General features: G+C 43.4%; 2 protein-coding genes across 2 annotated transcripts in view; both read left to right on the top strand.

The window, feature by feature from the left end:
* The window catches only part of LOC103195662 (quinone oxidoreductase PIG3), a 6,157-nt gene extending 1,342 nt beyond the window's left edge, over nucleotides 1-4,815 (top strand). Inside the window, exons 2-5 of the mRNA XM_007939269.2 lie at nucleotides 762-1,029; nucleotides 2,276-2,488; nucleotides 3,574-3,770; nucleotides 4,633-4,815. Of these exons, the coding sequence (XP_007937460.1) occupies nucleotides 762-1,029; nucleotides 2,276-2,488; nucleotides 3,574-3,770; nucleotides 4,633-4,815 (861 nt within the window). The remainder of the gene's footprint in view (nucleotides 1-761; nucleotides 1,030-2,275; nucleotides 2,489-3,573; nucleotides 3,771-4,632) is intronic.
* Nucleotides 4,816-5,693: 878 nt separating this feature from the next.
* The window catches only part of SF3B6 (splicing factor 3b subunit 6), a 14,379-nt gene continuing 11,320 nt past the window's right edge, over nucleotides 5,694-8,752 (top strand). The window contains exon 1 of the mRNA XM_007939268.2: nucleotides 5,694-5,723. Within this exon, the coding sequence (XP_007937459.1) occupies nucleotides 5,694-5,723 (30 nt within the window). The remainder of the gene's footprint in view (nucleotides 5,724-8,752) is intronic.

The raw sequence follows: 8,752 nt of genomic DNA, 5'->3' as shown, positions 1-8,752 counted from the left end.
TGTGTGTGTGTGTGTGTATATATATATATATATATAGTGGCTATTATCTGAGTCCAGAGTTTTGTTCTTAGTCTTACTACTAACTTTATTTTGTGAGCTTGGACCAGGTATTTCCCTGCCTAGGTCTCAGTTGCTTCATTTGTAAAACAAAGGGTTTAGATTAGGTCAATAGCTGAAGACCCAACCAGTTATGACATTCACTGGTTAGTGACTTACTCACTCTCTGCCCTTGAGTGAGGGACCCCTCCTTGGGTTTCCGAAGCCGTATCTCTATGGAACTAGATTGCCGGATCTTCCTTCCAAGGAGTGGCTGGTGGATTTGAACCATGAGCTTTCTGGTTAGCCATCAGATGCCTTAGCCACTACACTACCAGAGCTCCCAAGTGACTTATAGCTGCTTATTTGCACAAGATAAATTACCTCTCTTCTCCCTTTTTCTGACTTACTTAAGCTGATGTTCCAAAAACAAAAACAAAACCTCACTGCCATCAAGTTGATTCCAACTCATAGTGACCCCCACTGGGTTTCCAAAGCTATAAATCTTTATGGAAGTAGATTGCTTCATCTTTCTTCCATGAGTGGCTGGTGGGTTCAAACCACCAACCTTTTAGTTAGCAGGCAAATTCCTTAACCACTATACCTACCAGAGCTCCTTGCTGACATACTAAAGCTGAATTTTATTTGGAAAATAGAGGAGATATGGATGCAGGTCAAATTTCTGATTATACTCACCAGTTACTTGGGTGCTCCTCTCTCTGCAGAGACAAGGCCAGTATGATGCACCCCCAGGAGCCAGCAGCATTCTGGGACTTGAAGCATCTGGATACGTGGCGGAGCTGGGACCTGGCTGCCAGGGGCACTGGAAACCAGGAGACTCAGCTATGGCTCTGCTGCCTGGCGGGGGCCAGGCTCAGTATGTCACTGTCCCTGAAGGGCTCCTCATGCCCATCCCAGTAGGACTGACCCTGACCCAAGCTGCAGCCATCCCAGAAGCCTGGCTCACCGCCTTCCAGCTGTTACATTTCTCGGGTGAGGAAGCCCCCCACACTCACTCCATTAAGTGTGGCTCAATTCTTCCATAACTATGCCCTCTCAACCCCAGCAGGACAACTTTGGCTATCTACAGTAAGCCCCAGCACCTCACCCTACTGTACAATCAGTAGTATCAGGTCCTCAAACCATGTTAGCAACGGCTTGCTGTTGAGGATGAAAATCCCAGTTAGCAGATAGAAGACCTGCAAGGCATTGGATAGAAGGCATGTGCACATCTTCACACTGTAGGCTCAGCATTAGTCTCGCTTCTAAAAGTCAGCTGAGCTTCTCTCTGGGAGTCCAAGCACAGAAAAGGTGTCATTTTATCAACTCATTTATCCCTCCCCAAGCCCACTGAGACCAATCAAGAGGTCACATGAGGGAGCCTAAGGAGACCAGGCCCCTGCCTCTAGGGAGCTCAGGGTAACTAGGAAGATAAGATATATACATAGGAATTTCACAGGGAACAATTAGACAACCATAGAGTTAGAAAGAGTGGTTCCATCTCTAACAACAGCAGAAGCTGAAGATGAGAAAGTCAGTGTGGACAAGGGTAGTCAGGACTTCCCAAAAGAGCAGGAGTTGAAGGATGGGTAGAGTCGTGACGGACAGAAGGCCTGCCAAACATCACGGGTGACACAAAAAAGAATGTCAAGATAAAATGGGCTACTCTGCTCAGGAGTGAAGGATGACTGTTGTAATTTGTGAGAAACGAGTTTAGGACCAGAGTGTGGTGGCCTTGTATGCCAGGCTGTCTGGACTTGATGCAGAAGCCAATAGTGAACCACCTTACATGTTGAGTGGGAAGTGACATAATGAAGGCCCCATTTTTGGAGAAGTCTGGTGGCTATGTGTGCTTCTTGGGGGTGATAAGGAGATAAATGGGTGAATGAGAGCAGCTAGAGGCCAGATTCAGACTGCAGAGGGCGTAGCTTCAGGAGGTGACAGTAAGAATGGTGGTTATTCATATGTATAGCAGAGATATGCATTTTGGTGTCATTTCATAAGTAAAACAGAGATATGGTTATAACTGCTATTCTTGTTTTAAAGGGTGTTTTCTACTTTGACTAAAGGCAATAAGGCAAAAGTAAACCTGCCAATAGAGACAAAAAGGAAATTAAGAGAGCAAGATATTTGGCATTTGGTTGTCCTGGGACCAGGTGATAATGGTAGAATATACCTATGTGGGGAACATGTAGCAATTGCAAAGTAAAGAGTATTGTTCCTGTGCTTTCTATCATAGGAAATGTTCAGGCTGGAGACTCTGTGCTAATCCACGCAGGGTCAAGTGGAGTGGGTACAGCTGCCATCCAACTCACCCGGATGGCAGGAGCTATTCCTCTGGTCACAGCTGGCTCCCAGCATAAGCTTCAAATGGCAGAAAAGCTTGGAGCAGCTGCTGGATTCAATTACAAAGAAGATGACTTTTCTGAAGCAACACTGAAATTCACCAGAGGTAAACTAAACAACTGCTTCTGTAGCTCAGAAATAATGTCAGAGATGATGTTAAATCCTCACCAGCCTCAATGTTGCCAGTGCTCTGGATTGGTCTAGTCTCTGCTAAATGCGTAACAGTTGGCCTGGTCAAGTTCTAGTATTCTGGGGTTTGAGCACTGGAGACAGGCAGTAGTCAATAATTAGAACTGAGATAATTTCCATGTGCATTCTTGCAAGTGATATAATTCATACACATTTTAGAAGCTGGAGAATTACAAAGAGTTGGCTTGGAATTATTCAAGTTCTCTCCTTCCCAATCAGCCACTTCACAGTGAATTAACAGGAGGCTTGAGGCACAAATTTGGAGTTGGACCTAGTAGGACTGGAGTAGCAGAAGATAAATGGGTGCATGCCTCTGCATTCCAAAGCCAAATATGTATATTTTTGGCTCATCTCTTTCAATTTTTCATATGAGTAGACAATCCTGTCCAGATACTTCATAACTTAGATATGAACAACCTGCCCTGTAGCCTGAGTAGACTTTCCCTGTTCTGTTCTTATTCATACCTGGGTGCTAATGCATACTGTACTTAAGTGATTGTAAGGGGAAACACCAGGTCATGATATCACCCATTATCTCTTGCTCCTCTTTTCTGACTAACCAAAACCAAAACCAAATCCGCCACCATTGTCGATTCCATCTCATAGCAACTCTGTAACACAAAGTAGAACTGCCCCACAGGGCTTCCAAGGCTATAAATCTTTATGGAAGCAAACTGTCACATCTTTCTCCCATAGAGTGGCTGGTGGGTTTGAACCACCAATCTTTAGGTTGGCAACTGTTTTAACTACTGTGCTACCAGGGCACCTATCCTCTTGTGACTAGGGATCATAAAAGATGAAACCATTCGCACATGCTATGATAGAGTTCAGCTACTTAAACTGCATTTACAAGGTTTCCATGCTAGTTCTAACCTATAAATTTATCACTTGCACCTGTGCTTACTTATACCCATCTATCTATTCACAAATAAAGCATGGAGTCTTATTTTATACTGAGTTTTCTGGGCCTGACTGGCATCACAAATCTGTTTCATGTGAAAGGTGCTGGAGTCAATCTCATTCTAGACTGCATAGGTGGATCCTACTGGGAGAAGAATGTCAACTGCCTGGCTCTTGATGGTCACTGGGTTCTCTATGGTCTGATGGGAGGAGCTACCATCTCTGGGCCTCTGTTGTGGAAGCTACTTTTTAAACGAGGAAGTCTAATCACCACTCTGTTAAGACCTAGAGACAAAAAGGTAATTGATGAGGGAAAAGAAAACATGTCATTTCATTTACATAAGTGTGAGAAAGGAAGCTCTGTCATAAGGTTAGGGAGCTTATGTAGAAACCTTCCCCCCTGTGGATATAGATGTAGCCTGGTTTCAGAGAACAAATTAGAGGTGATGGACAGAAGCCTCAGCATCTTGGAAAGAGGGGAGCTCTGGTAGCATAGTGCCTAAGGCACTTGACTGCTAACCAGAAGGCTGGCCATTCAAACCCACCAGCCACTCCTTGGAAGGAAGGTTGGGCAATCTACTTCCGTAGTGATACTGCCTCAGAAACCCAAGGAGGGCCGACTTGACAGCACATAACAACAACAACACTTCATATATAATTTAAACTTTCTAACAGAATGAACAAAATATTGAGCATATTAGGAAGTTCCAAGACTCCTCAGCGTGATAAGAATGTAATACATTTTATGGAAATCTGTGTGGCACTCTGGCATGCACCAACTTTGGGAATGTTTCCCAATGTGGGTTTTCACATCTACTGGAGGATAACAGAGAAACCCTTTTGCACAGAGCCTATGGAAGTCCTGTCTGTGGCTGTCTCTTGCTTAAAGCTTTATTTAAAAACAGCCCTCTGGGTAAAGTAGCTTAAAGCTTTATTTAAAAACAGCCCTCTGGGTAAAGTAATTCATTCCCAGCTTCAATCCTTATCTGGTACAAACAGAGGTCATACACTTAGGGGCTGGCTAGGAAGTGAAGAGGGTACTCCTTATGTGTTTCTTTCAGATGTGTACCTGTTTCAAAGAGAAAAGAAAGGCAGAGCAGGATAAGGAGTTGCAGGGTAAGGCGTCTGTCCGGGCTGACGGGTTCCTTTTCCTTTTCTTAGTACAAGCAAATGCTGGTGAAGGCTTTCACAGAACAAGTTCTGCCTCACTTCTCCACGGAAGACCCCCAACGTCTGCTTCCCGTTCTGGATAGAGTTTACCCGATAACTGAAATCCAAGAGGCTCATGTGTACATGGAGACTAACAGGAATGTGGGCAAAATCGTTCTGAATCTGTCCCAGTGAAGGCAGAATCGGCAGTACAGAACACGGCCACCCCAGGCTTCCCAAGAGTGAACTTGAAGAAAATTCAGACAAGAGATCGTGTGCTATTCCCAGATCCACCTCTAAATCGCTGCCCCTTCTCGACCTTATCAACTGGTCCATGTTAAGTAGTCCTGAAGAAATAAAGAATGGAGTTAAGCATGGCGTGCTCACTGGAGTTCTGAGAGCGAGAACCAGTACTAATGGGCAGGAGTGACGTGGGAACTGGGACGGGTGTCAGTCCGACTAGGCGTAATATGGGGGAGGGACTATGGAAGGCCGGGGATCCGGAATAAGGGTACAGCGTCAGCCTCGACACAACCATCCAGAACCTCTGAACTCCGCCTTGTGCCTTGCCTGAAGCCCAGGTTCATCAACGAATTCCCAGAATCTCACTGGTCGCGTGCCGCGGCCTGGAACTTCAAGCCAAGCTCCGCCCCCTTTTCGCAACCCAAATGATCCCGGCACCACCTCTAGCCACCCTCCCCAGACCCTGCCCTCTCCGCTTAGCTCCCCCTACTTAGAGTCGCCAGAACAAGAACACTTCCTCTTCTTGAGGCTTGGCCCCACCCTTTCCGGCCTAGGGCCCGGAAGCATCTCTGACTCTATCCTTTCACCTTCCGGCCTCACATTTACCTAAGGCTCACTTAGCCAGGGCAATCCTTTCGAAAGGGGACGGATAGTACGTCAGCGCGTCTTGGCTCAAAACGACGACATTACAACGTTGTTTCAGCAGCTTCCGGCGAAGCTTGGATGTTGATGTCCTGCATCTGACACTGTTGCTCTCGAAGTAGAGCGAGCTCCGGAGCTGTCCAGAGGATTCCAGTATTTTGCTGCAGTAACTTCATCAGCCTGCCAAGATGGCGATGCAAGCGGCCAAGAGGGCGAACGTGAGTAGCGGGGCCTTCTGCGGAGGAGGGAGGGAGGGAGCAGGGGGTTCGCTGTTTGACTTTCTCAGCGGCGTGGATCCGACTATCTTTACTCCTCTGTCCCCTGGGCAAGGAAGCCCAGAATTATCTGTCTCTTCCGAGGGAATCCATGCTGTCCCGATCTTCAGGGGTGTATGCTCCTTGAGCCTCACGTGTGTCCTTTTGAAAAGGTCCTTCAGTCTCTAGCCTAGTGTTAGTGACAATGTTTCCCTTATAGCCTTTGTTGCTTGACCTGTATTTAGGACCTGGCATCAGGATCTTCTTCTCAACCTTGAAATTCATAGCATAGAGGAGTTCCCAGTAAATAATTTAATAGTTTACAGGAGACTAAAACTTAGGATTCTTAGGTCAAATAATTTTGATTCTTTTGTTAACTTATTAATTCGACAGTATTGAGCACCTATTATGTGCCAGGCTTGCGAGGTGGGAAACAATCCATCAATTATATTTACTGCATTTAATACGTGCCAGCCACTTATCTAGATATTGGACATACAACAGCGAATAAAACAAATAACCCTTGATCTATAGGTGCTTACATTCTAGTATTAGAAAGTGAGGTGTGGAAAACGTCTCAAGAAAGAGATAGTGGTGCTGTGAGGTATAATATGATGACAGATAATTGAACACTGGATATGGCTATGATGAGTTGGAAAATTTTGGTATGAGTCATTTCAGTGGAACTGTAGATGAGAATTTGGTTGCAGGGGGATGAAAACATGATGAAAGTTGAGGAAATGGAGAGAACAGATCATTTCTTTGCATGCATTTTCATGTAAATGGGAGTAAGGAAATTGGGTTACTGGATTAGGTGACTTAAAAAAAAGATGAGTAACATAAAGTGTATTGTGTTCCAATAGGAATGATCTGGTAGAGTGGGAGAAACTGATGATGTAGGGAAAAGATGTGTTAATTTTAGGAGTCACATAGATGTACTCATTTACTTTTGAGTAGATGAAGGGTTGGTATAGTAACACACTAAAAAACCAGTAGTTGCCTTCTGGTTGATTTTGACTCATGGTGACCCCATGTGTTTTAGGGTAGAACTGTACTTCATAGAGGTTTGTTTGTTTGTTTTTTCCTTTCCCTTTGCTGTGCCAGGTTCAAAAACCTTAAAAACATTCAGAGCTGGAGATTCCCATTTAGATGACTCACAGCCAGGCCACAAAGACTTTGTGTTATATTGCCATGGCTCCTACTTTTGAGAAGCCTGAGCAGCAGCTTCTGCCCCTACATCTGAATCTTGTTTATATAGTTTTCTAACTTAATCAGCTTTATATTGGTAGAGTTCATCTGAAATGCTTGGCTCCTCTTTCTCTAATTCCACTCATTTTTCTGAATTGTGTCCAGCAGTTCCTCAATATCTTATTTCTTTAATTCTTTTAGGAAGCTATATCTTAATTCATCCAGACTTTTTTAGGTGGCTTCACTGGAAGAGTTGGTCCAAACTAGAAAATAGAAGTCTCACTTATTCTTTGAACATTTATTAAAAGTTAGCATTTTTATCTATAATTGTATTTTTCTTGTTCTCTCTATAGATAAATAGATATATGTTGTTGTGTGCCTTTCTAGTCCATAGCATTTTCAGTGGCTTTGATCCTTTGCCGGAAGATGGCCACCATAGTAATAAGAGAGAGGGAAAGTGGGAAGATGTGGATAAATGTAAGTTGGTAAGTTTAGTGATAGGAATATATGTACTTACTATTGGGTTGCTGTGAGTTGGAATTGACTCGGAAAGGGATTTGGTTGGTTGGTTATTTGTTTGTGTTTTTTTAACCATTTGGTCATATCTATTTTCTCCAAGAAGTAAGTGCCAACATCATTTACACGGATGGGCAGGGAAAAGGATACAACCCAACAAAGGTATTGGAAGGAGTGGTAATAGTACAGTTTTAAGAGAGAAGGTATCTTTGATATAGTGTCTTACAGTGAGAAAATGAATTTACTAGAGAAATGTGTTCGGATTGTCTGGCAGTACTGATTGCCCATTTGAACTTAACCTTGAATTATAATATATAAAACTTTTCTTGTACTTATTTGCTTATTAGTTGTCACTACTACTTGTAACTTTTTTTTTTTAATTAAAAATTAAATAATTCTTGAGCAAATTGATGTTCAGTATCTAATCTAATTGAACATGTTAATTGGGAGCACAGGAGTAAGATCTAGATTGAAGACAGACATTTGAGAGTCATCAACTTACTGTGAAAACTATGGATGTGGTTAAGAGCCCAGTCAAACAGTGTAAAGAGTTAAGGGGACCATATTTGGGTTAAGAAAAGAAGTCTATAAAGATAAAACCCTATGCAAAAGCATATTTTAATTGCATGGAAGACTGATAAGAAATAACTACAGAGTTACAAGGAAACCAAGAAAATAGGGTGTTGCAAGAAGAACTAGTAAATGGTATTAGAAATCTCAGAAAGGCTAACTTAGTATGATGAGGACTGAAGTTGGCAATTAAAAGGCTATGAGTAAAAGACCTGGCAATCTGCTCCCTTAAAGATTACAGTTTGGGAAACCCTATGGAGCAGTTCTACTCTGTTCTGTAATGTCACTGTGAGTTAGAATCAACTCTGTGGCACACAACATCAACAAGTGAGTAAGAAGGAGCCCTGGTGGTACAGTGGTTAAGTGCTCGGCTGCTAACTGGTTGGCAGTTCAGGCCCACCCAGCAGTTCCATGAGAGAAAGATCTGCCAATCCGTTCCTATAAAGATTACAATCTAGAAAACCCTTTGGGGCAGTTCTGTATTACATGGGGTCACTATGAGTCGAAAATCGACTCAGTGGAAACCTAACAACAGCAGCAACAGTGAGTAAGAGCAGTATCAGCATAGAACTAGTGTGGAAGCCAGATTGTGATAGGATAACTACTGTCTGTGGCAAAAAATAGGAGGCAGTGAGTATAGGCTTATTCTTTCCAGAAGCTTGAGTGAGGGAACAAGAAAAAAGAGCAAGAATTAGAGGGAATTAGAGGGAGCTGTTCAG

Source organism: Orycteropus afer, unplaced genomic scaffold, assembly GCF_000298275.1.
Source record: "Orycteropus afer afer isolate SDZICR_OR568_19922 unplaced genomic scaffold, OryAfe1.0 scaffold00058, whole genome shotgun sequence".
NCBI classification, from domain to species: domain Eukaryota; kingdom Metazoa; phylum Chordata; class Mammalia; order Tubulidentata; family Orycteropodidae; genus Orycteropus; species Orycteropus afer.
The sequence above is the reverse complement of the archived record's forward strand: the minus strand, read 5'-3'. Positions and strand labels throughout refer to the sequence as shown.